Here is a 27,073-nt window from a genome sequence, read left to right as displayed (position 1 = left end):
CTGCATCTAAAGAGAATGAAGAGGAAGAAGGATGACTGCTTTCGTGGCGTAATGGCGTGTTCTCCACAGGCAGCATTTCTTGTCCTGCTGTCCTGCCAGCAGTTGACCCCTGCAGCCGAGTGGCAACTGAAGGATGCTTGGTTTTATGACTGAGAATTTTGAGGGGATAACATCCATTTACTTCCAGTTATGATTTCTATTGGTTTTCAACATATTTGCACCAAATATTTGATTATAATATCTGTACAACATGAGATAGAACATGCTTAGATAGCTAACCTGTACATTTATTTTGGAAAAGTAGCCACCTTTAGAACTATTCACTTAATTATTTGAATGGCAGAGACACAACAAGAGAGTGACAGAGAGAAAGAGAGATAAATAGAGAGAGAGACACAGAGAGACAGAGGGTATGAGTTTCATTTTGCTAGTTCTCTCCTTCAAATACCCATGACAGTCAGCGCAGGGCCAGGCCAAAGTCAGGAGCCCAACATTCAACCTGGGTCTACTATGTGGCTGGGTGGCAGGATCTAAGTCATCACCTGTTGCCTCTTGGGGTGCCCATTAGCAGGAAGCTGGCATTGGAAATAGTCACTCTGAGCTGGGAAGTGGCGTCCCAAACAGCATGTGAACCCCTGCACCAGATGTCCACTCCTCGCTGTACCCTGAGGTCCAGTTCACTGAGGTGTAGCTGATGTCATTTCCATTCACTCTGAAGTTTTCAATTCTGAATTAGGGTGAACATTGATAGCCATGCAAACTCCATCGACCACTTCGCTCTCCCTAAAAGGTTCACTTACACCCTTCTGTAGTCACTTCCTCTTCCCCTGCCTGACCCTGGCATCTCCTGTTCTGGTGTCTGTCCCCAAGGCATTTTTCCATTCCTATACTATGTCACCATGATTCATCCCGAGACAACGCCTCTTCCAAGCCAGCTCCTGTACATAGACGGTACCCAGTGTCTCCCCACTGTTGGTGGACAGCGGATATAGAACAGGTGAATGGATGCTTGTTTTTTACTTCTGCAAAATCATGCCAGGGACCCTGCATTCTGATTCCAGATTGTGCCATCTGAGAAGGGGCTACTTACAAGGGGACGAGTTTTCTCCTAGAGGTTTATGCAGTTCAAAACAAACAAACCGATGAACCAACAACCAGGCTATCATAATGTACAACTTGAGAGACTTTGCAAATGTGTCACTCACTTCCTTAGAAATCAGGTTTGGACCAAGAATTAGATTCCAGCAGCAGGCAGATCTCTCTCCTCTCCCCACCTACAGACTTGGTGATGAGGGATGTTCCACAGCTGCTTTTCTGCCCTTCCTCCTGTGATGCACGCCTGAGATCAGCCCGCCTCCACTCGGCATGGCCCAGAGCCTCATCCAGAGCCACTGTGAACAAGTTCTGTGAGATTCCAGAGATCACCTGCACAAACAACTCCAGACGTACATGTGTGCAATCGCCACCTGCTCGGACCTTCCTCAGTGAGAAGGGGGGAGGTTGGAAAAGCCACCTGCAGCCCTACTAGACGAGCCAGCTGCAGGGTATCTTTTGTGGGTCCCTCCCAATGTCATCACTCTCCTCTTCTGCTGATGGGACTCAGATAACAGACACCCCCATGCCTGCAAGCAGTGCACAAAATCTCCCTGTCCAGCCAGCACTGTGAAAGGGCCCAGGCCCATAGAGAACTGCCCTTTCATAAAAAAATAAGGGGAGGGAGTATTTCCTCCAAGCTGCCCCTCTCCTCCCACGCACATTCTAGGGGTGGCAGACCCCTGCTATGTGCTTTGCCTGACTGGCCAAGACATCACCACCACCGCCCCCCTTCCACTTCACCCCTGGAGATGTGGCACCTTGCCTTCTAGCCAGGCCTGGATGCCAACATGACATGCCTCTTGTGTGCTTCTAGCTGCTTTGCTCTCACATCTGGGCCACGTGGCTTTTGAACTGCAGCTCTGGGAGACAAATGTGCAATGCCAGCCTGTATCAGGTGTGAGGTCCTTGGTCCAAGGGGGGGAATCCTGTTACAAGGTGTTAAGCAAGATGTCAACAAAATTTTACAAGTGGAGACAGGGAGGCCGTGTAGCCATTAACTGTGTGAACAGGGGGGACTATTAGCTCAGCTGCAGAGAGCAGGAGAGACCCTGGCTGCCATGCTGAGGTGAGTTCAGACTCCTGTGCATGGTTCAGAAAGAGAAGGAAAATAAAGTGAGGAAAAACAGTTGCAGCAAAACTGGAGGAAAGCTTATTCCATGGGAGGGAACAAAGCTGCACTTTTGATTTCAGCACCACCATGGCAGTCAGAGGTAAAGCAGGCCTCATCCCCTGGCTTGTGTCTGCAGGTGGAAAATGCTTTCACAAACACGCATGATGGAAACAATTTTCAAGGAGAATACTCGATAGTCTGGTGGATAAATCCTCACCTTGCATGCACCAGGATCCCATACGGGCGCTGATTTGTGTCCCGGCTGCAGTTCTTCCCATCCAGCTCACTGCTTGTGGCCTGGGAGAGAAGTCAAGGATGGCCCAAAGGCTTGGGATCCTGAACTGGTTTGGGAGACCCAGAAGCAGCTCTGGGCTCTTGACTTCAGATCAGCTTAGCTCCAGCCATTGGGGCCATTTAGGGAATGAATCAGCAGATGGAAAATCTTTCTCTCTTATCTCCTTCTCTCTGCAAATCTGACTTTCCAGGAAAAATAAAATAAATCTTAAAAAGAGAGAGAGAGAGAATGAAGAGAGAGAGAGAGAAAATACTGCACAGCTAGCCCTGAGATCCTTTCTTGTCTGTCGCACTGCTCTGTGTACTCTGACGCCTAATGGAAAGCCACTTAAAAGGGGACAGTTGCTGAGCGAGTGACCAGGTACTAGGAGTTGCTGCTCCCGGTGTGTGGGTGGTGGAGGAGCCCAGCGGCACGCTGCACCCTGGAGGAGCATTGCACCTGCGGAGGCGGAGGAGGGCGGGAGCGGGCGCCGCAGGGGTGGGGTGAGTGAGGGCAGTGGCTCCCTGAGCCGGTAGCTCTGGACACAGAACAGGATGGACACACAGGAGGGCAAGGCGGCGCCGGAGGCCCCCGGCCGCGGCTTGGTGTCGGAATGGTGTGACATGGTGGGGCGGAACATGCGGTGAGTACACCTGGTTGCTCTGGCCGGGGTGCTGGCCTGGGGCAGACCCCTTCCTGGGGCCGGGGTCCACCACACTGCTGCCGCCAGAGACCTGCCGTCCTCCTGGCTCTTACAGATGCTGAGTCCTCAGCCTTAATCCCTGCCTGGACAAGGGAAACTCCCGGGGTTTGACTTTGCAGGACTTTGCAACTTCTGGGAACCCGCTCCCCCGTCTCTCTTCCCTCCCCACCCCCAAAGTAGAGATTCTTTGCAAAGATGGATCAGAATCCGTGCCAGTCCTTTCCTGACCATTTTACTGATATCAGGGACAGATAGGAATATGGCTGCAAATAATGGCAACAGCCAGGTGCTATAATCTTGAATGACATCCTCTTAGGTCAAGGGCCGTTGGCAGACAGGCTCAGAAAGCCAGTGCCTGATTGGCTGCCTGGCTCGAGGCGGGAGCTCCCTGGGGGTGAATCTGAAGAGCCACCCCCATGCTCACCTGGCATTACCTTTGCAAATCTGGAAACGTCTCTCAGAGATTTCCACTTTGCCCCTTCCTCCCTCCCTTCTGTGAGTCCTTGATGGAGAATCTTAAATTTCTTGAGCAGACCAGCGGCACATGAACCAGTCTTGTTGGAATGGTAACCATGTGCAGGTGGAGACCCAGGTTCTGGGCAGCTTGTTGGCATGAGGAGGTACTGACTCTCTTGTTTGCCTCGCTCCCTTCTCACTCCTTTGGCTGCATTTCTCTACTGATTACAGAATGGCCAGGAATCACATCTAGACGCAGGAGATGTGGCTCTGGCAAGTCCTGTGAGGGTGACAGGTAGGAACCTTGCCTTCTGTTGCTCCCAGGGCTTAGAGCAGGTGACAGCTCCAGGCTGAGCCTGCCTGCGGGTTGCACTTGCCACACTCCCCTCCTCTTTCCTCTTCTCTGCAGCTTTGCATTTTTTTGGCTGTAAAGAGCCTGGGGAACAAGCTACCTTGTTAGGGTGGGAGATGGGGGCTGGGGCTTTGTTATCTGCCTCACCAGTCAGTAAAAACAACCCGTGGGATGCTTTCTGAAAGAATGGAATGTTGGGCTGGGTAGCGTGGCCTATCGGCTAAAGTCCTCACCTTGAACGCACCAGAATCTTATATGGGCACCGGTTCTAATCCTGGCAGCTCCACTTCCCATCCAGCTCCCTGCTTGTGGCCTGGGAAAGCAATCGAGGACGGCCCAGAGCCTTGGGACCCTGCACCCACATGGGAGACCTGGAAGAAGTCCCTGGATCCTGGCTTTGGATCAGCATAGCACCGGCCGTTGCGCTCAGTTGGGGAGTGAATCATCGAACAGAAGATCTTCCTTTCTGTCTCTCCTCCTCTCTATACATCTGACTTTCTAATAAAAAAATAAATCCTTTAGAAAAAAAGAAAGAATGAAATGTTAACACACGTCTGCATTTCATCTACTGAAGGCTGTGTGGATTCCTAAGCGCAAGCTTCTTTCCGGCACTTGGAACCCAGCTTGTTTCTCCAGAGGCTGAATCCTTTACATCAGCAAATACATGGAGAGCTTGCCCTGTGCCCAGCGCCGCCCAGGGCCTTGGGTCCATTGACATGTGTGGTGAGCCTCAACACTTCATCATAGGATGTGTTCCAGGACTGTTTTCTCATGCACTGGGGAGTTCCACATTTTGTTAGCTACAATTGCTACTTATACAGTGCATGGGTCCAGGTCAGTAAGTTTCCACTCCAGACTGGTTTCTTTAAGTTAAAAAATAGAAGCAGTCATCACCCAAGAAGTTGAGGGAAGCCAAAGGACTACTATCCCCTTCCAACTTACTCCATTTCTGGAGGGTGCAGAGAGAGGGAAGCCCGCAGTAGGCGGAAAAGGTCTTGCATTCTTTGCACAGTGTCAGTTGTCTTCTGTTGGGCATTCCGACACATGCTGGCTGAATGAATTGCGCCCCCCCCCCCCCGGAAGCACAATAGCTCCTCTTTAAGTTTTGGCTTGGTGATTCACAATTGTGGCTACATTTGGGCTTCATAAAGGTACCGGAAAAACACTTCTGAGCTGGAAGGATTTGCCCCAATTTACCAGTGAGAAACACGCAGGCAGGTGCTATGGCCCCAGGGGGACACTGCATGGTATCTTTACAGCCAGAGCTGATCAAAGGGTGGGCAATGCAGTGATCAGGCCCCAGGGTGCCCTTTGATGTGGCAGGCTGCCAATGGGCCAAGTCAGGGCTCAAATGATGTTGAAGAGCTGCTGGGGGCTTCTGATTGCCTTCTGTTCCAAGGAAGTCACATCACAGGCCCATGGTGAAGAGAAGGGCTTTGCATTATTGATGCTCCCTGGGGTCCAGCCACACTGTTCTCTCCTTGAGCTTTATGGGAGGAGGGTCTTGGCTGAATTATTTCTTAACTACAGACGTGGTCCCCTCTCTTGCCTTTACTTCCCAGGCAGGGCTTGAAAGGCTAACTTAGAGGGAGACTGTCTTACCCTCCTTCAAAAGCTGCCCTAGCAGGAGATGGACAGGCAGGGTGTACAGAGTGTGGTGTCTGGAGATGGAGCAGGTGCTGCTGGGAAGCATCTCTGACATCTCATTGCTATCTATCTGGGCTTCATTTGTGGCTCTCAGTGGCTTCTCTGGGATGTGACTTCTGAAATTTATGAGGAATCCTGTCCTATCTTTGCGACCATCTTCATGCAACTATTTGCAACTATTATGAAACAACATCCTCGTTTCTTTCCTGCTGACTGTGTGAGCCAGCAATCACCCATGTGTGATTTAGCTGGGAAGCTATTCCCGAGTCTTAGCTCCCATCTCTTTCCTGCTTCTTGCAGAAATCACTGGAAATTCACGTCCTTTCCCTTTGTACCTCTCCCCCACATATAGGAGTGCCTTGATTTTTAAATCCACTAACACTGGAGGGAGAGTTCATTTTGTGTGTGGGGGGTCTTTCTTGGAAGACTTTGTTAGCAGAAGTCTCCTAAGAACAAAGGAGCAGGTAGGGGCAATGCCATGGGTGAGGGAGCCCACAGAGGAAGTGAGAGTGCAGAGGGGAAAGATGGGGATTCTAAAACAAGATTTGTTGAGAGCACGATTTCCTTCCACTGGCCAGTCTGGATCCTGGCCTTCAGTTTTGCTTACCTGGGTGGTAATTAGACTCTGTAGGACCACGCGGCTGGTTCATCGTCATCCCAGGATGCTGGGCAGACATTTCTGGACTGTGATATCAATGCACTTGTTACTTTGAGAGGGTGGCTTAACTGTAAAGCCAAGATGACAACAGTTGTCGTCTATAAAAAAAAATCAAGATGAGGGAAAACAGTTTATCAAAGTGTTTTGTAGTCTTCTAACCTCAGCCTAGTATTGATCACTCACAGCAGGGGAAGGTGTTTACTTGTGGTGAAGTGATCTTATGGACAAAAATTGGAAGCCAAAGACAATGACACTGATCTCTCCTACCCCTTGACTCTTCTGGGCCTCCTGAGAAACGTGGCTTGAGATGGAGGATTTTTGTCACCGGGGGCAACAGAGCCAGCCAGATGCACACGGCTCCATCCTGCCCCTGCATGGTTTCCAGCTTGGCTGTAGCCACTCGTGGTCCCCTTGGCTTCTCAGTCCTTTTTCTGCTCCTCCTCCCCTCTAGAGACCCCGGTCAGAAGTGGGGTCTTCCCTCATTGACACATTCCTTCCTAAGAGTTAGTCAGAAGAGAGGGCATCTAATGATTACTTGCTCCCTGCTGTAGACAAATACTCATATTAGTCAGCACACACAGCACTGAACCGTGATAGATTTTAAAATGTGGCTACTGTTGAACTGTGTGAATCCTGTTTTTTGATGCCCTTGGGGTCCAGCCTTGGTCTTAAGTGGGGCGAACTGAAGAGAACATACCCAGCTCATTCCCTGCCATGTTCTTCGCCCCCTCATGCTCTGCATTTTTCAGCAACTGGCCGGGGATGGCGGAGGGGTGCTCAGCCTCCCTGCTTGGTTCACATGCTTCCTCCTGGGTCTCCAGTCCTGGCCCGTATTGCAGGCAGTCAGTCACATACAGCTGGTAAAGGATTTTTTTAAAAAGCCAGGTTAGCTGGGATGCCCAGTCTTTGTCTCTTAAATCTGACTTGATTTCAAGAGGAAAAAAATAAAAGCCCACAGGACAATATTTGGACAGATGTTGAAAGCTTTCTTTCTCAATATCTTACAGATCTGTTCCGCATTCCTGCTCAACACTTGGAGGCAAAATTGCTGCTCTGTACAACAGCTTCATCAGTAAATCATTAAAAGAACACATTTTTCCTCCTCTGATGGAAATGCTAATTTATTTTAATTTTTGTAAGTATTTCTCTTTCCATGAATTGACTTACATCATTTTTTTTTTTTTCCAAATGAAGAACTTATTAACCCTGCTAGATGTGACAAATGAGAAAGACATATCAGTTGTAGCATTGTGGGTGGTCAGTCTGAAATCTGTTCAGTATGGACTTAAATTCTGAATGGCAGACTGTTGGTGTTGGGGGTTTGTAGACACAGGACTGCTTGCCTTCTGCTTGCCAGTTTCTTTTCTTAGTTTTATTTATTTATTTATTTAATTTATTTTGAGAGAGAATCTTCTATTTGCTGGTTCACTCCCCAAATGGCTACAATGCCTGGAGCTAGCCCAGGTGAAACCTGGAAATTTAACCAGGTCTTCTACTAGGGTGGCAGGGCCAGGCATTTGGGCCGTCTGGTGATGCTTTCCCAGGCACGCTAGTGGGGAGCTGGACGGAAAGCAGAGAAGCCAGAACTGACCTTTAAGGCCATGGCTTACCCTGTGATACCACAGTGCTAGCTCCATACCCTCCTATTCTTATCTGAATTAACTGAATGAGAAATACAAAGAAGAAATAGATATATATATATATATATATATATATTTTTTTTTTTTTTGCTGAGCAAGGTGTTGGTGTCACAGTCTCTCTGGTTCTTGCTAGCCTATCTGTGTTCTTCCTGCACATGTCTGGGCTTGTGACCATTAGGTGAGACTTGGATTATAAATATTCATTATTCCCTTCTGATCTCTCTTATGTTTCTGCCAAACAAACTTATTGTCTTACCAGCTACCATGGTGGGTTTTTTTTTTGTTTTGTTTTAACTTTTTTGGCATGTCAGCCCTGGATGATAAACTGCTTAATTAGGAGCTTAATGTAGTAGCTTGCAACTTAGAAATGTGCTAACATAAAAAGGCTCATCAAACCCTCACCCCCCTGCCCTTTTTAAAAATTTTTTGGAGGATGAGGAATTTGACTCTGAGGTTTGGTCTTGATAATGATTTCTCATTCCCAGACAAAGCCCCATTTCTTGTGGACTTAAAGAAGCCAGAGGCAAAGATTCCCCACACGGTGAACTTCTACATCAGATCTGAACCAGGGGTGATGCTGGGAGTCTGGTGAGTGCCGCAGTGGACGCGAGCCGGCTGGGCAGACAGGTTGTCCTGTGAGATGGATACAGGGAGGGGCGCCGTGTCACCTGCTGATGCTGGGGTTGGGGTTCTCTGGGGGCCCTGGAAATTGCTCCTTTTCCATGGAAGTGTGGCCTGCCTGATTTTACATTACAGGAATTTTCCTTTGCAGTATAAGGTCTTAGACATCAGCCTTTGCTTCTGGCCTTGCCTAGCCTTCTTGTCCATCCAGCCACCCCCTCCCAGGGCATGTCCTATTCCCAGCACTTCCTTCTCTCTGCCCCCTTCCTTCCCTCCATCCACCCTAGCATTGCCTACTGTCCTTGGGATCTCATTTGAATTTGAGCTTTCAGGAAGCTTTTTCTCACCTTCAATTTTGGGTGTTTGCTCTCAGGGGCTGCCAGAGCCTATACCTTATGACAGTTCTTTGCCCCATAATGACATCTTGCATGGTTATTTGGAACAGGTTTGTCTTTATTGGCAGGTTTGCATTCTTAGCACAGGCTTGGACTGCAGAGGGCATTCAGTAACTCCGTCCAGGGAAGGTGTGTGTGTGTGTGTGTGTGTGTTTTCTTTTTTCCTCTATTAATCACAGACTTTCCTGTTGTTTGTTTCAAGTACTTGCTCCTATCCACCAAGTTTCCAAGGTCCTGTTTTATCTTTCATCTCCCTGAATTCACATCTCCGAATTATAGAATATTTAGGAACCAATACAGTTCCGTGTCCCTTCTTCCTCACCTAACAGCTAAGAGTGGAAATTTGGAGATCTTATTCTTTGTTCTTCTGTTTGATCTCTGGTTGCATGGTCAGTTGTCGCCAACAACAGCAAGGCATGTAGTGCGGGCAGTGCACCTGCTACTCAGTACAGAGTCTTTGTGACACTGGTGGACTTTCTGCCCTTCAATAACTGGGAGGAGTGAAGATTTATTCCCCTCTACGCCAGTCCTTCAAGTCCCCTGCTACTTGTCATAGGACAACCTCTGCACTTTTGAGGTTTGCTCATTGGCTTGAATAAGCAGGAAAATTGGAGCTCACAATGTTGTTTGAAATAATGAAGTCATTTGGTGCACTGCACAGAATAAGCTTTGTTTCAAGTTGAAGTTCTTTTCTCCCACAGAAGCTAAATTCTTAAATTCTCTCCAATTTATCATACTGCCATGATGTACTATGATCTCGTTCTATTTGTGGTCTGCCTTTTCCTCTCTGTTTTACAAATAAAATAGATTTTATAAATTTAATAATTAAAAGAGGCTCACAGGAAATGGGTGTTGTGAAAAAGCTATGTATGGATTTCAAAATACTTTTTACACCAAATAAACTCATCTTCTCATTTTCCCAAGCAATGTGAAGTCCCCTTGTACGCGTAACACGCAGTGGCTGTCTGATTCTGGAGGGTGGAGAAGTGCCCTCTGTGCTGCTGTGCTGAGCACCCCTCCTCTCTCTCCAGGCACACGGTGCCCGGCTGCCGGGCGGATGAAGCCAAGGGGAAGGACCGGCTCTGGTATGAAGCGGCCCTGCAGGACGGGAACCCAATTATCGTCTATCTCCACGGCAGTGCACAGCACAGGTCTGTGTCTCTGCTTGGGTTTTATTTTTTGAGATTGAAGCAATGTATCCCCCTGGTGGAAGCCAAGAGCATGGCTGAGTTCGCCTCTCTGCATGCCTTCACGTGCTTACTGTGTTTTATTGAAATCTGAGGCTGTTCTGGCAATAGGCTTCTCTTAAAAATATATTCAATATCTACAATCATGTGGGTCCTTCACTGAGAAGGAAAAAAAGAGAAGCTCTTCCAACACGTGGGTGTTGATTTCAAAGAGGGCGGGGGCTCCTTGAGTCCTGAGAAGTGTCTGGTTTACTTGGTGCATTTCAGGGGTACTGGCCAAATTCATAAAAAAATGGAATTAAAGAACAAGTTGAGCAGCAGGCACCTGGCACAGTGGCTAAGACACCCAGTGGTTTAGCCAACCCACTGATTTCAGAGTGTTAGGTGTGGGTTAGCCAAGCCATCCCAAGGCAGAGCATCTGGGCTGGAGTCCTGGCCCTGCTCCCAGGTCCAGCCTTCTGCTGACAGGACTTCTGGAGACAATGCAGGTGGCTCAGGTGGCTCTGGGCCACTTACTCAGGAAGGTCTGGACTGTGTTCCTGGCTCCTGGTTGCATTGGTCCAGTTCGGCTGTTGTGGGCATTTGTAAGGTGAACCAGGGGATGGACAACCAGCCTGTCTGTGTCATTCTCTGACTTCCAAGTACATGAAACATTAAAAAATATTAATGTTTTGGGGCAAAAAAAAATCTATGCACACTTCAAAAAGTGATCGGTGTTTTCCATGAACTTTTTGAAGACTCATCACAGTTCCATAGCAGTGCCTTCCTGAAGGTGTTCATGGGGCACACAGGGACATGTTGCAAGGGTGTTACTTAAGGGGTCTTGATAGTTGTCAGCTTCGTTACACCCAAAGCTGAGAAATTCATTTTAAGGCTGTGCATGTGTGCCTCAGACCTTGCAGTTTGGATTTCTGGGGAGATCTCTGTCCCCCTGAACCTGGAGCATCACCTAAAGATGGTGTTCTCCGTGAACACCTTCAGGAAGGCCCATGAAAAAAGGCCAAGTCTTGAGAGAGCGGTCACCTGGCAGCAAAGATCAGGGAGAGGAGGCTGGCGCACAGGCAAGCTCAGCCTTTGACTTCTAGTGTCCCCCAGGGCTGGAGCGGGGTCTGGGGTCAGGGACCACAGCCCCTCCTCCAACATGCCCCGAAGAATCACAGCCTGCTGAAGGCCTTGACAGTGCAGCAAAGGATAGCTTGGGAGACCTTCTCTGCTGCAAAGCTAGCTTGGACTGCAGAGAGCAGGCGCAAGCATGGGTAACCCTCTCTATCCTAATCGGAGGCCCACATGGGCCTGCAACTTCCAAATATTCTTAAATAAATTAAAAATAAATATTTCTAAATATTGCTAAATAAGTATTAAAATAAAAAGTCAATTAAAGAAAAAAAAAGAAAAAGAGATGGATTTTCAGGAGTTCATCAAATACTGATGCTAGGCAGCACTTGAGAGATCTGGGCATCCAGGCCGACTTAGAGGCTGTGCCACAAGGGGGAGCCCCTGAGTCGTTTTAGCTGATCTCCACGCAGGAAAGCACTTTGTCTCCCGGTTACTTAACCTCTCTCACCTAAGACAGATGTGAGATTAAATGCGAGCCTGAAGGTGACGTTCACTGAACTTGTCACCACAGTTGCTCATTCTTTCATTTTTTCCAATCTCCTTTACAGGGCAGCATCTCACAGAATCAGGCTGGCAAAGGTACGTCTGGAAGAGGCTCAAGGCCCGGGGTTCCTAAGTCGGCACTGGTTGGTATTCTGAGCTGCAGCTGTAAGGGGTTCCTCAAGTCCTGAGTCTGGCTCTCTGGTGGGAGATCCCAGGGCGGCGGTCAGGATGGGCTGTTGTGTCTGGGGCCGTAGGCCTGCAAGCAGATGTTTCCTCCTGTGCTATCTATGAGGCATCCAATAGCTGTGGGCACCTCTGGGTCCCCAACAAGCATGCTTGCGTTATAAGGGGAGTTCAAATAGCGCATGGAAATGAGCAATGCAAAGATAAGTTGTTGTCAGCTCCAAACATTTTGAGATTCATCAGTGCGTTTTTTCATCATACGCGTTACCTGCGAACCTTTGAAGACCACTTGTCTATACAATTTCAAAATGGACTTTTCATTGCATTCCTGCAATCTTTGTGTTCTCCTGTGGGGTGAGAGGGGTGGATTGAGAGTACCTGGAGCCAAACGGGCACCTGAGGAAGTCTGCACCACACGAGGCGTTCAGCCTCTCGGGTCAGGCCCTGCAGGCAGCGCTGAACGCGTCCTAGGCTAGGAGTGCCAGGACAACCAGTGTCACAGAAACGCCGGAAGTAGTAAGAGGCAGGAAAAAGTAATGTAATAATTCACTTTTTTGGGGATTTGATTTGCTACTTATTTAAAGATTTTTCATCTGTTTTATGGCGACTCGAGTTCTGCAGTTTTTCTTACTGGTACTCATTGGGTTTTGATATCAGAGTGTTGTGGATGTCTTAAAAAGAATTTGAAAGCAATTTGATCCCTCAGTGTTCCCAAGGATGTATTATTGGCTATTATTTTGTCTTTAAATATTTAGTAGAACTCACTAGTGAAATCATTTCATTTTCTTCCCCCCCTAGGGAAGATTTTGAAAATCAATTAAGTTCTTAAGTACATGGGTGATGCTATTTGAAGTTTTTTTCTTTCCATGCCAGGTTTTTGAATGTGTGTGTTTTTAAGATTTATTTTTATTTGGAGAATAATTTACATGAAAGGCAGATATTATGGAGAAAAGAGGCGAGATAGAGAGGTCAGTCTTTCTCTGGTGTGGCTGGAGCTGAGCTGAGCTGAGCTGAGCTGAGCTGAGCTGAGCTGAGCTGCAGCTGGGAGCTAGGAGCCTCTTCGGGGTCTCCGACATGGGTGCAGGAGCCCAAGGACTTGAGCCATCTTCTGCTGCTTTCCCTTGCCATACACATGGGGTTGGATCAGAACTGGAGCCAGGACATGAATGGGCACTCAGATGGCATGCCTGCACTGGTAGGTGGAGGATCATGTTGTAAACGATCCACTGGTGGGGGAAGGTGCTCCGGGGTCTGCCACCCAGGTGGCAGACCTGGAGGAAGCTCCTGAATTCTGGCTTCAGCCTGGCCTCGCCCTCATTATCACCGCCATTTGGGAAGTGAGTGAGTGAATGGAAGAACTCTGTCGCCTTGTCTCTCCCTCTCTCCATGTAACTCTTTCAAATAAATAAACAAATCTTTTTACAAACTCAAACTGTGGGGCTAGTGCAGTGGCATAGTGGGATGATTCTCTTCCTGTATGCTGGCATCCTTTATGGGCACTGGTTTGTGTCCCAGCTATTCCACTTCCGATCCAGCACTCTGTTTATAGCCTGGGAAAGCAGTGTAGGATAGCCCAAGTCCTTGAGCCCCTGAACCCCACTTTGGGATACCCACAGGAAGACTTGACTCTCAGCTTTGGATCAGCTCAGCTCTGGTCACACAACCATTTAGGAAATGAACCTTTGGATAGAAGACTGACCTTGTTGTCTTTTCTCTCTGTAAAAATCCACTTTTCAAGTAAAAATAAATTGTTTAAGAATCAAATTGTATCCTATAAATATGCATACTTACATGTCCACCAAAAAATAAAAATTAGAGGAAGGGGGTTTGGCACAATGATTAGGACACTGCTTGGGAGATGCGATTTCCAGTCCCAGATTCCAGCTTGCTGCTACTGTGTCCCCTGGGAGCAGCTGGTGATGGTGCAAGTAGTTGGGGTCTAATATACCCAGTGGAGACCCAGCCTGGATTCCTGGTTCCCTGCCCATCCTCGGCTGTTGCGGGTATTTGGGGAGCGGAGCAGGGGTGAGAAGTGCCCTCTCTTTTTCTCTGCCTTTCAAGTAAACGCTCTGCCCCCCCCCCCAAAAAAAACCCCAAACATTTGAAATAGAATGCAAAGTTACAGAAACATTTACTGTGTAACCAGGAAACTGAGCACACCATGTCATGCCATCCTGTCACAACCCTGTGAGTAAGGACTGTTGTGTTATACTTTTTGAGAAGTCATGCACTGTTATGTAACCTGGCCAAGGTCACACAGCAAGCAAGTGGCAGAGCCAGGGAGCCACCTGGGCTGTTGGCCCTGCTTAGCCAAGCTGCTTCTCCTCTTTCCCACCCAGTCTGATCTCAAGTTTGGAGTCAAGCATCACATTTTGAAACTGTACCCTCTCCTCATTTGTTAAACCTCCACGGCTAGGGACCTGTGTGTCGATGAGGTCCTTTTGCTGTTTTCTTTTTACCTTTTTCCTCTTCCTCTTTTTTTTTTTCTGTTTACTTTTATTTGAAAGTCAGATTGAGAGAGAGAGGAAGAGAGTGAGAGATGGAGAGATGCTCCATCTACTGTTCACTTTGCAAATGGCCACACAGCCTGAGCTGGGCCAGTCCAAACCTGGGAAGCCAGGAGCTTCTTTTTGGTCTCCCACGTGAGTACAGGGGCCCAATGACTTGCACTAGCTGCCACTGCTTTCCCAGGCCATAATCCAGGAGCTGGATTGGAAGTGGAGCAGCTGGGACCACCCACACAGTATAGCAGAACCACAAGTGGAAGATCACTCTGCCACTGGGCCAGTCCCACTTTCATCTTCTAACTCAAGTGATGACAGCAGCTTTGTTATTCAGGTGCTGAGTGATGGTGGCTTTCACGTGCTGTCTGTTGACTACAGAGGTATGTATTAAGAAAACTTTTTCTTAATTGATAGGAGGCTTTTTGATTTTTTCAATCTCCCTCCTTTTGGAGCTCGTGATAATGTGTTTGCATTTCCTTGCTGCCAGGATTTGGGGACTCTACGGGGAAGCCTTCAGAGGAAGGACTGACTGTGGATGCTGTCTGTGTCTATGAGTGGACCAAGGCAAGAAGTGGCACTACCCCTGTGTGTCTCTGGGGCCACTCGCTGGGCACAGGGTGAGATATGAAGACAGAGTACCTGGAGGGAGGGGCCTCAGGGCCTTGTTTTTGGATCCAAAGCAGCAGGCAGCAGCAGAAGACTCATGGGGCTCGGGGCGCAGAGGCTCTCCTCGGCATCCTCTCATTCCAACAGAGTCCAGAGACCTTGCTCGTCTTGGCGTGACCTTCGAGGCTGTGCTTGCCTGTGACACTGGAGTCCAAGAAACCCTTGAGCAGTTTCAGGGAAAGGGACCTTCATGAGGGCTCTGGGAGGCTCTTGGAATCCTGTGTGCAACTTTGTATGTACAGTATTCTCCAACCAGGGCCCGGAGCTTCCGCCAGGCGCTCATCCCAAGCATCCATGCTGCTTACTGTGTGCTCATTGCTTCACAAGTGCACTAATCTTCATTGTCTTACAGAGTTGCAACAAATGCTGCAAAAGTATTGGAAGAGAAAGGTAATATCAACTACCTCAGGGGAATTTTTTTTTGCTTTTGCTTCATTGGGAAAATATAGTGTGTACAGTCTGAACACACAAATACCTAAAGCAACACACCTTGGTAATCTGACAGGGTAATCAACTTTCCAGCTCTATTGCACATAAAATAATAGCTACTTCTCCAGGTTACACAAAGAAAGTATTAAGGAAAAAAACAAAATTATCTTTGAAGGAGCTTTCTGTGGGAAGTGGCAATAATATAAATGCTGGGAGAGGAAAATCATGCATCATGAGACGAGAGAGAGGAAGTGCTAACTGTGGCCATTGTACATTGTATTTGGATTAGTGTTTCTCATAACTGTATGAATCAGAATCTGTTGCAGGTATGTGTTTAAAATGTACATCATCTAGAGCCAAGTTGGTTTAATGAATTAGGCTGTGATTTGGGCCAGATAATTTTTTTAGACCAAAAATTAGAATTTACTCTATATAGCGATGTTAAGATAAATGCTATAGAATTTTAAGATTCCAAGATTTTAAAACCTGCCAGGCTTTCTTCTTGTGGGTAGGGTGTGGTGGTTCTATTCTTATCTACCTTGTTGCTCTAGACTGAGTATACACAGCACACTGTTTATGGAAAACTGTACAGTGCACTTGACACATGACAGCAGTATCTTCTTTTACAGTAGCTTGCTTTTCTTCTGACAGGCATCTATGGCAGAAACAGCTCACCTTAATGCAGTCAGAGACTGAGCTGATGGGGAACTGGGCTTTGGTTGCTCTGAGGCTGGTGTGTTCCTTGCTCACCATAGCTCCTAGGGGGAAGCCCTTTGAGGCCACAGCCAAAGGACAGGCACTGGGGTCCTCCCTTGTCTGACCTTAAACTGCAGGTCAGACAAGGTTAGACTGTGAGAAAGCTCCAAGTCCTACCTGGGTTCTCATCTTCCCAGCCAGCCCATTGCTTTCAAGGCTGCAGTTGCTTGGAGGGGGAAAGGCAGCTTGAACGTGGTAAGCTTTTCTCTTCTGGTGCTGGCTCTGCAGTCCTCCACCACTCAATAGCTTTCATGTGCCTTCAGACACATCCGCATGTGCATGGATGTTTTATACCTGTATTATTTTGCTTTCTTAACTTACCTAAACTATGGCAATCCAGTTGTGTTCTTAGAAGGTAGTGGTTTGGGGGTGCATGGTTTGCACAGCAGTTAAGATGCTGCTTGGGAGGCCCGCATCCCATCCTGTAGTGCCTGGCTTTGAGTTCCAGCTCTGCTTCCAATTCCAGCTTCCTGCTAAGACACACCTTGGGAGGCAACAGGGATAGCTCAAGTATTTGGGCCCCTGCCACCTACATGGAGGACTTAGCTCCTAGCTTCAGGCTGACTTGGTGCTGCAGGCATTTTGAAAAAAAAAAAAAAGGATGGAAGATACCGCTAAAACTGTCTGCCTTTCAAATAAGATAACATTTTTTTAAAGAGGGAAAAGGTGGTGGCAATGTCTTGCAGCCATTGTTTGTCTTAAGCTTGTTAGCAAGACCCGCCGTAACCCTCCCAAGATTCATACTCATTCATATGGTGCAGAGGAATTTGCTTTGCTAATAAGCTGCACAAATGATGTTCATGTTTAAGACCTTGAAGATCCACTTAAATAAGAAAAGAGATGTTGAGTAGAAGAGTTACTGATTTCTATTTTATTTTGTTTTTAAGGATGCCCAGTTGATGCTATTGTCCTAGAAGCTCCATTTACAAACATGTGGGTTGCAAGCATTAATTATCCCTTGTTAAAGGTGAGTTTCTGATTCATCATTGCAGAATGTCGAAGTATAGGTCATTTCCCTGCATATTCTGTCGCTATTTTCTCTCAGCTGCTTTCAAATGTTCCTAAGTCATTCTAATCTGAGATGAGACCTGTTACAGTTAGAGAAGGGACAAAAGGACTTTGGATTTGTTAGCTAGCTTATTATGACTGAAGGCTTTATTTATTCATTTATTTTTATTATTTTTTTAAAGACTTATTTCTATCCAAAAGAGTTGCAGAGAGAGAAGGAAAGACACAGAGATCTATTCACAGGTTCATTCCTCAAGTGGCCACAATGGCTCGAGCTGGGCAGGAGCCAGGAGCTTTTTCTGGGTTACTTTCCCAGGCCACTAGCAGGAAGTTGGTTTGGAAGTGGAGCAGCCAGGCCTCACACTACACCTGCAGGTTGAAGCTTAACTTGCTCTACCATTGTATTGTCCTCCACTCCCCGCCCTCCACCCCCTCCCATTTATTTATTTTATTTGAAAGAGTTACAGAAAGAAGGGTATCCCAATGCACAAATGACTGCAACTTCCTGGGCTGGGCCATACCAAATCCAGAAGCCAGGAACTCCATCCAGGTCTCCCACATGAGTAGCAACAACCAAAGCACTGGACATCTCCCATTGTCCCTTCTCAGGCACATTACCAGGAAGTGGATCAGAAGTGGAACAGTAAGGACTCTATTGGCACTCAAGCTGGATGCCAGCAGCCTAAGCAGTAGCTTCAATCACTGTGTCATAACACGGACCTTAAAAGATTTTTGTTAAAAAATATAATCCAAGTGAACTTTACCTGTTTTGTTCTCCTGCCAACAGTACATTAGTTTCAGTTGCTTCATATCCTTCCTTGGTTTCCTATTGACATATTGTTGTGGTTTTAATTACACTTCCCTGGTGATGAGGACGTTGGACAATTTTGGTTCTGTTTATTAGCTATTTTGATATATCACTTGCATGATTCTTTTTCATGACTTTTGCCTGTTCATCAATTGAATTGTCTTTTTTTACAGAAGTGCTTCATACAGACACTCCTATTACTTTGTCTTTTCACTTTAAAAAATATATTTTTACTCATTTATTTGAAAATTGGAGTTACCTTGAGGAGAGAGGAGAAAGAGGAGGGGGAGAGAGAGAGAAAGAGAGAGAGAAAGCTTCCATGCGCTGGTTTACTTCTCAGAAGGCCATGTTTATGTTGAAGTCAGGAATTTAATCTAATCCTGATCTCCCACATGGGTGGCAGGGGCCCAGACTCTTGGGCCTTCTGTTGCTGCTTTTCCCACGCCATTAGCAGGGAGCTGGGTCAGAAGTGGAGCTGGAGCTGCTGGGACATGAACCAGGACCCATATGGGATGCTGACATCACAGGTGGCAGCTTCACACACTATGCCACGGCACTGGCTTCTGACATTTTACTTTCTTAATGATAAATTATTGTGCTCTTAAATTTCAGTCACACAAATTCAGCAGTAGTTTCGCTTATTCTAATTCTGTTGATTTTTTTGGTATAGTTTTTTTTGGATATTTCATTATTAGGTGTATATGCCTAATAATTTGAAGATACAGTTTTTACATCTCCCAGTGGATTTATCCTTTCTCATCATGAAATAGTGGCTAGTGTCCAACATTAGCCAATCCTTCTTTAAACGTGTGCTTGCATGGTTTATTCTTTTTTTGTTCCCTGAGTCTCAGCTTTCCTGTCTTCTTTGAATTTATGTACATTTTAAATAAGCAGCAGGTGCATCTTGATTTCTTTTCCAGTATGACGGACTTTGTTAACTGTAGTGGTTCCTCTGTTGCATTCATTCTACTGCCTTCCTCTGTTTTGTCTATTTCACACCGCCTGCTGCTCTCTCTGACTCGGCAGCTGTCCCACGGAGAAAGGCAGTGCTGAGGGTGAGGCCAGCCTCTCTGCCCTCGCCAGGTGTTTACACTGAGACCGCTCAAGACCTCGCTGCCTTAGTAGGTGGCTGTTGCTTTCAGGAGAGTTTTCACAGTGTTCCCCACCCTCCCACCCTGCCCGCCCACCTGCCAGCTGTGTTTTTCCAGTTGTCTTTGGCAAAAGGCTTATCCTTCATCATCTATCCTTCTACTATAAGAGAGAAATTTGAGTTTTTGAAGTCTGAAATTTAAAATGTCATACACTACACGTATGTTCCTCAATTGACCAGGCATTACACCCTTATAATTCCTTTGCTCAGTGAAAATAACCTTAATTAAAAAGTGTATTTAGGGCCCAGTGCAGTAGTCTAGTAGCTAAAGTCCTCACCTTGCATCCACCAGGATCCCATATGGGTGCCAGTTTGTATCCTGGCAGCCCCACTTCCCATTCAACTCCCTGCCTATGGCCTGGGAAAGCAGTCGAGGATGGCACAAAGCCTTGGGACTCTCACCCATGTGGGAGATCTGGAGGGGGCTCTGGGCTCCTGGATTCAGATCAGCTCAGCACTGGCCCTTCAGGCCACTTGGGGAGTGAACCACTGGACAGACGATCTTCCTGTCTCTCCTCCTCTCTGTATATCTGACTTTCCAATGAAAATAAATGAATCTTTCCAAAAAACCACATTTAGCATAAGTCTTCTTAAAGTTTATGGAAAATGTGTATTATGAACAAATTATGTATAGAATTCCATTTTTTTGCTGCTAAATCAACTTTAAAAATTCTATTTTCTAAGACTTTTTTAAAGTACCCTGATAATACCTAAGCTCTCAGGCAATTAGCCGAACTACACAGTGCACACAGGGCTGGGAAACCTTTTTCATGCCAAGGGCCATTTGGAAATTAATAACATAATTCATGGGCCATACAGAATGATCAACATCAAAATTGGCGTGCTGTAGATTTATTGAATTCCCAGTCCTGCCTGCGGTTGCGTAGGTAGGGCCAGACCCAGTGATTTCACAGGCCTTATGGGACTGGGTGTCCCCCAAACCCAGTGAGTAGAGCATCAGTGGTCTCCCTTTATGACTCTGTGGGGCTAGCAGTCACCCAGCTGAGTGAGACGGCACTGTGCTAAGTATCACCTAGAAGAACATGAAATTCAAAATTCGCAGTACTTACGGCTTCTACTGCATGTGTGTTGCCTTTACAGCATCAAAAATCCTTGTACACGACTGGAGGGCTTCTACAGCTCAAGTCTTCCTCTAACTCTTTGAATGTATGTGCGGTAGTCCTGCAATGTTGCGTGTTCTTTAGGGAAAGTGGCTCCTGGGTTTGATTTCTGGGTGGTTGCGGATCAGCTGCATAACCGACGCTGATTGCTTGTGCTATTTCAGCTTGTCCCTGAAATGGAGCAGTTGCAGTCTATTTGACGTTGCTCTGATCCCTAAATGAAGGAAAAGCTATAGTAGCTACTATAGTAGCTACAGGTGCTGCAGTAGCACCTGCCCCGTGGGTTCTCCTCTCAACCCCAGGGGCTGCAACTCTGATTATTACGGCTGCACGAGTGGGTGCGAGGCAGGGAGCATTAGGACCTAGTCTAGGGCTGGGCGCCTCAGGCTCCAGGTGTTTTCAGTTTGTTTGGAGATGCGGGATGTATGTGTGAGAAATAAGGCAACATCAGAGATCACTGCCGGGTCACTTTTGAAAGAAGTTGGCTCTGCAGAATAGGAAGGCAGCATGGTGGTAGTGGGGAAAGAACATGGAGTTTGACTATACAGATGTGGGGTCAGGTCCAGCCTCTTTCCCCAGCACTGCATGGCTGTGGTTGGGTAATACCCTTCTCTGAGTCCCCCCAGTTTTTGAGAATAGCTTTGATGGGGCCTGTTGCTCAGAAGTTTGGGGAAAATGAAATTAAGATCATGCCTGTGAATCACCCAGTGAGTACTCAGCACATACAGTGCTTGTTCCTACCCTCCCCGTCTGCGGTAGGAAGCACCATGATAGAGGGGCTGGCAGGACCAGGAACATCATTCCAGGGTTGGGAGAACCGAGGTCATGCTTATGCACGTGTGTAGCCTGTGAAGGCCATACAGATGGGGGGCATTGCCTCCTGGAAGGTGCAGGAACACATTGAGGAGACAAGTTTGCTTAGAGATGGGGGAGTTGAGGCTTAGAGGCTCTTCTGATTGTCATCTCCCTTGCAAGAAGAGGATGCTGGACTCAGTGCTGGGTCTTCTAACTCTAAGAAGACAGCCTGGACAGGAGCAGCCTCTGGCACAAAGGACTAACCAGACAGGGATGAGCACTCAGCCAGGCTAAGAGCTGTTGTTTTCAGTGGCTGCATGGGGCCCTCCCCAAGTACCAGCTGATTCTGCGTAGCTAATGTTCCAAGAATATGTAGCAGGTGGAGTTCCAGAAGACAAAGGGAGGTAGGAGGAGCATTCAAGAGCTCCTGGCTATGCTCTCCACTGGAAGGGGAGGTGTGACCTTAAAGTGTCGAAGGTCAGCCCTGGCTGGGAGGGAGTGAGGAATGAAGAGTGGGGAATTTGCAGGCACTCTCTTCTTATCAATTTTTTTTAAAAGAATCATTTATTTTTATTAGAAAGGTGGATTTACAGAGAGAACAGAGACAGAAATATCTTTTCTTCTATCTGCTGATTAACTCCCTGAATAACCACAATAGCCTGAGCTGAGCTGATCTGAAGCCAGCAGTTTCTTCTGGGTCTGGCATGCAGGTGCAGGGTCCCATGACTTTGGGCCATCTTCTGCTTTTCTGGGCCATATGCATGGAGCTGGGTGGGAAGTAGAGCAACTGGGACATGAACCGGAGCCCATATGGGATGCCAGTGTTTGCAGGCAGAGGATTAGCTAGTTGAGCCATCATGCAGCCCCCTCTTCTTATTCCTTAGAATTCCTCACGGACCACCTCAAAGTGTCTCTCGCTGACTTTTCCTTAGAGGAGTTCTTATTACAGGGGTGGGGAAATCACAAATCAAGGAAAAGAGAAAGCCAGCCAAGCAGTGTTGTCCTCAGCATAGAAGAGGAGGAGGAATACAGAAAGAGGAGAGGCAGTGGCAGGCCTCCCAGCCTAAGAGCTCAGGATCTGCTGTAAGGAGGGGAGGTTCCAGAAGCAAGCCCAAGCACAAAGTGGGAAGCATATGTTTGTATTAATTGGTGCCAGCCCGACTGTTTCACATCCATTTCTTTTCCACGTTCCCTGCAATGATGTGTTTAAAATGCTCTTTATGAATTCTCGGTGTTTCTGTCAATATTCGGAAGCTATAACAAATAATATTATAACCACAGGGCAAGTGTTCATGGGTTTTCTTAAAAACAAAACAAAACAAAAAACGGTGAAGCAAAAGTTTGCATTGTTGAGCCTCAGCCTGCCCGTTCTGTACCCATTCTCTTCCCTTTGCTGGGTCCCATTTACTGCCCTGCTCCCCTCACTTCCGCCCTCTCAGGGAAAAGCCAGCAATACTTAGCTGGTATTTCCTGTTTGCAAATTTATCTGAATCTGAAATTTAGTCACACTAACATGAAAATGACAGGTAACAGTTCAAATAGCACACCAGGGCTTTTTTTCCTAAATCCATCGCATCTTCAGAAGATATTGAGGGGGTGGTCTATTAGATACCGGGAAGTTCTCTAGGTTCTGGAGATGCCTCAAGGAGTAATAGAGTTATGGTTCCTCTGCTATAGGGTGTATATATTGCTGAGGCAGCACATAAAACACAGGTACAGAGGAAGAATTTAGCAGTGAGAAGGGCTTTCAAAACAATGAAACTACGCCATTGGTACTATGTGGGAGGGGGTGAGCAGGGAATGAGAGCTGCTTAGGAGCGCCCTCTTAGAATTAGCATCTGAACTGACACCTGCAGGAGCAGGAGGGCAATGTCTCAGAAGAATCCCAAAATCTCAAATGGAAGGAAAAGCTACAGACTGGAGGACTTCAGGAGCAGATAGCAGCAGAGCCTGAAGGTGGATGGCAGGGTCACATGACAGGACATGTGGCTGGAGATGGATGTGACCACTAGATTCTGTAGGCTCTTGAAGGCCAAGACAATATGCTGGTGTTGATGCAAGAGCCTCGAGTGGGTGTTAAGCAAAAGATTGTGATGATCTGATTGACACATTGATGTGATCCTGCTGGTTGCCTTATAGGAGTTGGGCAGGGAGCCGTCTGGGATAGTTGGCATAGTCCAAGTGAAAGGGTGGCTGAGACCAGGGGACAGTGGAGCCGGAGAGAAATAAATGGATTTGGGAAATTGTATGGCAGTGTGGAGATAGGGACAATGTGTGTGAGTGAAGTGCTACGTGAATAGCAACACTCAGTGTTTCTGTCTCTTCCTTTTCATGTTCTATTCAAAGGGATGTTTGTAGGGAATAGGGGCTCAATGTTGTATTGAGTTAAGACTATTGTTAAGGTAGACCTAGCTGGCATTCTATTTGTTGAGATTTTTCTACTAAAGAATCAATTCAGCATGTTTTGAGAGATATCCTTTAACTAATTAATTATGTTCACAGAAGAAGCGATTGTTAGATTTTTGCTTACCATTGCTTCTTTATGAGCAAGAATGAGTGCTGCTATTTGTATTTTTATTCATCTATTTTTAAACATTTATCATACAGTCCATTTGTATTTTTTAAAAAGATGAAAAAATAATTCTTCACCAATAATATATGTATGATTTATTTCTCCTTCGTTCCTTTCTATTTCTTATACAGATTCTCTATGATAATAAATTACTGTTTAAAATTGTAAAATTTATGCTTAGTTTTATTATATTTAGGAAGTCACACTTCTGATGGCTCATAGTGGGAGACTATAGCTAATGGCCATGGGACAAATATTAATAATTTTTCTTTTTCTGAAAAATAGATTGCCCAGAAATTTCCACGATGTTTGCACACAATTATGGACGCCATGAAAAAAGACAAAATAGTCTTCCCCAATGATGAAAAGTAAGTGAGTATTGACAAAATATCAAGTATCACTCAGAGAGGTTGGGTGGGAAATGAGGGGTGACTTATTGGACAATAAATCTAAATATATATACATATTAGAATATTGATCTATCATTCTTAGATGAGCACTAGGCTTTGAAATAGAATATTTGGGAATTATATGACACTTTCTGCAGTGACTTTCACAATTTTGTTCTCTTAGGAACCCTCCAAGGGAACCGTATGTTTAATAGGACATATCCAGATTTTGTGACAGTCCTGCGCGGTCTAGTCTAGCACACCTTGGGGAATCCCTCACCTGTAGGCCTTATTCCCTATGGAACAAAATCTTATCCGCCCTCTAGCTGACTAGCCTGCCGGTGAATCCAACTACCGGAGTTTGGTAACTTAGCATGCCCCCTGTGGAACAGTTAAGGATATTTGCAAAAGGAGTTGTTAGCAATATGTTGATGGCTGCACCATATGTGAGAGAATCTGACAGCTCCAGGAGTCACTGTGACAGGGAGGGATGGGCATGGGAATTTGGGACAGTTTTGGAGTGGGAGACAAGATGCCATAGCTGTTATGAGTTATGAAGCTAGAAGCATGACCAGAAAGCCAATCCACCCTGCTAAGGTACATTTTTGGGGAGAGTAAAACACATTATAACCAAGAAATCACGTTGGTCCTGGGGCAGTTTCTGTTCTGTTAAGTTATTTTTGATGGTCTCCAGTGAAAGTATTCCACTACTGCAGAATGTTGTACAATAAGGAAGATGAGGCCTTTCTAACAGTACAGATTCCATGTAACAGTATTTCTTCTTAAGTATTTCCCAAAATCATGGAGAAGAAAATTTAGTTAAATTATCAGAGAAAACAGCAATGAGGGAAAGCTTGCCGTGTGAAGCTGTTAGGTTTAAGAGTCAAGTAAAGACATCTTGCATGCTTGGGCAAGCCTCCTGCTTTCCTGAAGGGTTAACTAGAAGATGGTGAGTGAACTTACTGCGCTCCTTCCACCTGTCCCTAGCGTTAAGTTCCTGTCTTCCCCACTGCTCATCTTACATGGAGAGGATGACAGGACGGTGCCTCTGGAGTGTGGGAAAAAGGTGAGTGAAGAGCCCAGCGCTGGGCACGGAGGCATCCTGGACTCAGGTCATTGTCTGCCAGGCAGCCACACTTGGATGAGAGTTTCTGGCAGGTGTCTGATGTTGTGAGGAGTGTTCACAGCCCTGACTAGCCACCCTGCCCTTACACAGTGAGCCTCAGTATCCTTGGCTGTTGCTCAGCCTAAAGGCATGCATGTGGCAGGTGCTGGTTTCTCCTCTGTGCCTGCAGAGACAAGATCTCAGGTTGCTGTGGAAACCTCCCTGCAGTCTGTCAGAGCAGCATTGCAGGCAGAGGGGGCAGGTCTTGGGGGTAGTGGATGCTCATCGGGACACCTGTGTACTATACTGGAGGGGCTGGGTTCAGATACCAGGCTCTACTCCTAACTCCAGCCTCCTGTGAATGCAGACTGCAGCAGGCAGCAGGTGATGGCTCAAATAGCTATGTTCCTGCCTCTCTTGTGAGTGACCCTGAGTTTGTAGCCCTCAGCTTCAGCCTGGCCAAGCCACTGCTGTTTTGAGAATTAGAGGAATGACTCAGTGGGTAGGAGCTAGTACATGCTAGCTCCTCCTCTCTCTCTGAAATTTCAAAGAAAAAATACAGATGCAGTCCTTTCCTTTCTGTGCCTCTCTGCTAGAGTTGGGTCCATGGCAACTCCTCGTGCCTCTGCAAGGATTTTCAGGTGGGGAGGACAAGGCTAGTCTGTTCTCTTTCCGAAAGGGGAGATCAATGAGAGAACCCTTGGCTTTGAGTTGCCGGCCCCTGAGAGATGGTCTTCCCGTTTTTTTGCAGCTCTATGAAATTGCCCGCACAGCATATAGGCACAAGGAGAGGGTCCAGCTGGTTATCTTTCCTCCTGGCTTCCACCACAACCTTCTTTGTAAAAGTCCCCTGCTGTTAATGGCTGTGAGGTAAGAATACCTTTGCTCAATGTCATTCTTCCTGCTCCTGGCATGTTGGGCTGCCCTGGTTTCTGAGTCCTTGGAGCGGGGATGGGGGTGGGGTGGTGGGGTGGGGTGTTTGGAGGGGTTGGGGGGGATGTGTTCACTGATCCTGCTCTTTTCTCTGCAGAGATTTCCTGAGCAAGCAATGGGCCTGAGGACAGAAACCTGTAGTGAAGACCTGATCCCAACCGTGCCCTCCGCTCCCTGAGTCTGTGTTGTGTGTTATTTTTATATGGGGCCACCTGGATGAACTGAGGCTATTTGCCATTTTAATAAGGGAAGCATGGATGCTTCATGCAGAATTTCCATGTGGGGAATCACACCTTGGCAAAAATGTGGCAGTCAGCTAATGACGTGTAGTGTTCCAAGATCCTGGGGGTGGGGAGGTATCTGTGAAGAAGGTGGCTGCTTGGTTGGACTCTCTGTCTGTCCCCAGAACATGCACATTGAAGTCCAACCACCAGTGTGATGGCAGTAGGAGGCTGGGTGTTTGGTGGGGAAGGGTGTTCCCAGGGTGACAGGGATGAGTACTCATGCGTGGCATTAGTGCCCTGTAACATAGGCCGGAGGAAGTTCCTTACCTCTTGCACCATGTGAGGATGCAGAGAAGGTGCCACCCAGGAGCCAGGCTAGAGCCCTTACCAGATTTGCAATCCACCAGCACCTTGATCTTGAACACCTCAGCCTCCTACAATCCTAGTGTCACCCAGTTATCCGGGTGGGGTGTTGTCTTACAGCGACCTGAATAGATCGGGGCAGTGATCTTAGCTTTGGACTCAAGAGTCTAAGAAAGGTATTCCAAGGTACTCAAGTGATTTGTATTTTACTCAAGTTCTTTTAAAGGCTCTTAAAAAGTTCCAAGCAGTTTCTTATTTTTTTCGGATTAGTTTTGCAGGAAGTCCTAGTAGTTTACTGATTGGTTATAAAATAATGGCTTGGCAACTCA

At 46.9% G+C, this 27,073-nt stretch overlaps 1 protein-coding gene across 2 annotated transcripts; it reads left to right on the top strand.

The window, feature by feature from the left end:
- The first annotated feature begins 3,034 nt into the window (after positions 1–3,034).
- Positions 3,035–27,073, top strand: ABHD12B (abhydrolase domain containing 12B). 2 transcript variants are annotated; one of them, XM_040970070.1, is made up of 13 exons: positions 3,035–3,123; positions 7,304–7,431; positions 8,422–8,524; positions 9,984–10,103; positions 11,804–11,834; positions 14,760–14,805; positions 14,913–15,042; positions 15,444–15,481; positions 17,164–17,243; positions 24,016–24,098; positions 25,107–25,185; positions 25,976–26,094; positions 26,255–27,073. In XM_040970070.1, exons 1-13 carry the CDS (start codon positions 3,035–3,037, stop codon positions 26,280–26,282), a joined length of 1,074 nt encoding a protein of 357 aa, XP_040826004.1. In that variant the 3' UTR covers positions 26,283–27,073. The 2 variants fall into 2 exon arrangements, with proteins under 2 accessions (XP_040826004.1, XP_040826005.1); XM_040970071.1 differs by lacking the exons at positions 7,304–7,431; positions 8,422–8,524.

The sequence above is a fragment of the Ochotona curzoniae genome, unplaced genomic scaffold, assembly GCF_017591425.1.
Source record: "Ochotona curzoniae isolate NIBS_2020 unplaced genomic scaffold, NIBS_Ocur_1.0 scaffold_4701, whole genome shotgun sequence".
Lineage (NCBI taxonomy): Eukaryota > Metazoa > Chordata > Mammalia > Lagomorpha > Ochotonidae > Ochotona > Ochotona curzoniae.
Note: the sequence above shows the minus strand (reverse complement) of the source record. Positions and strands in the feature narration are given on the sequence as shown.

Coding starts and splice junctions, on each gene's coding strand:
- ABHD12B (XM_040970070.1), top strand. CDS start 3,035: ATGGACACACAGGAGGGCAAGGCGGCGCCGGAGGCCCCCGGCCGCGGC. Junction 10,104..11,803: donor CACGGCAGTGCACAGCACAG/GTCTGTGTCTCT, acceptor TCTCCTTTACAG/GGCAGCATCTCACAGAATCA. Junction 26,095..26,254: donor CTGCTGTTAATGGCTGTGAG/GTAAGAATACCT, acceptor TTTTCTCTGCAG/AGATTTCCTGAGCAAGCAAT.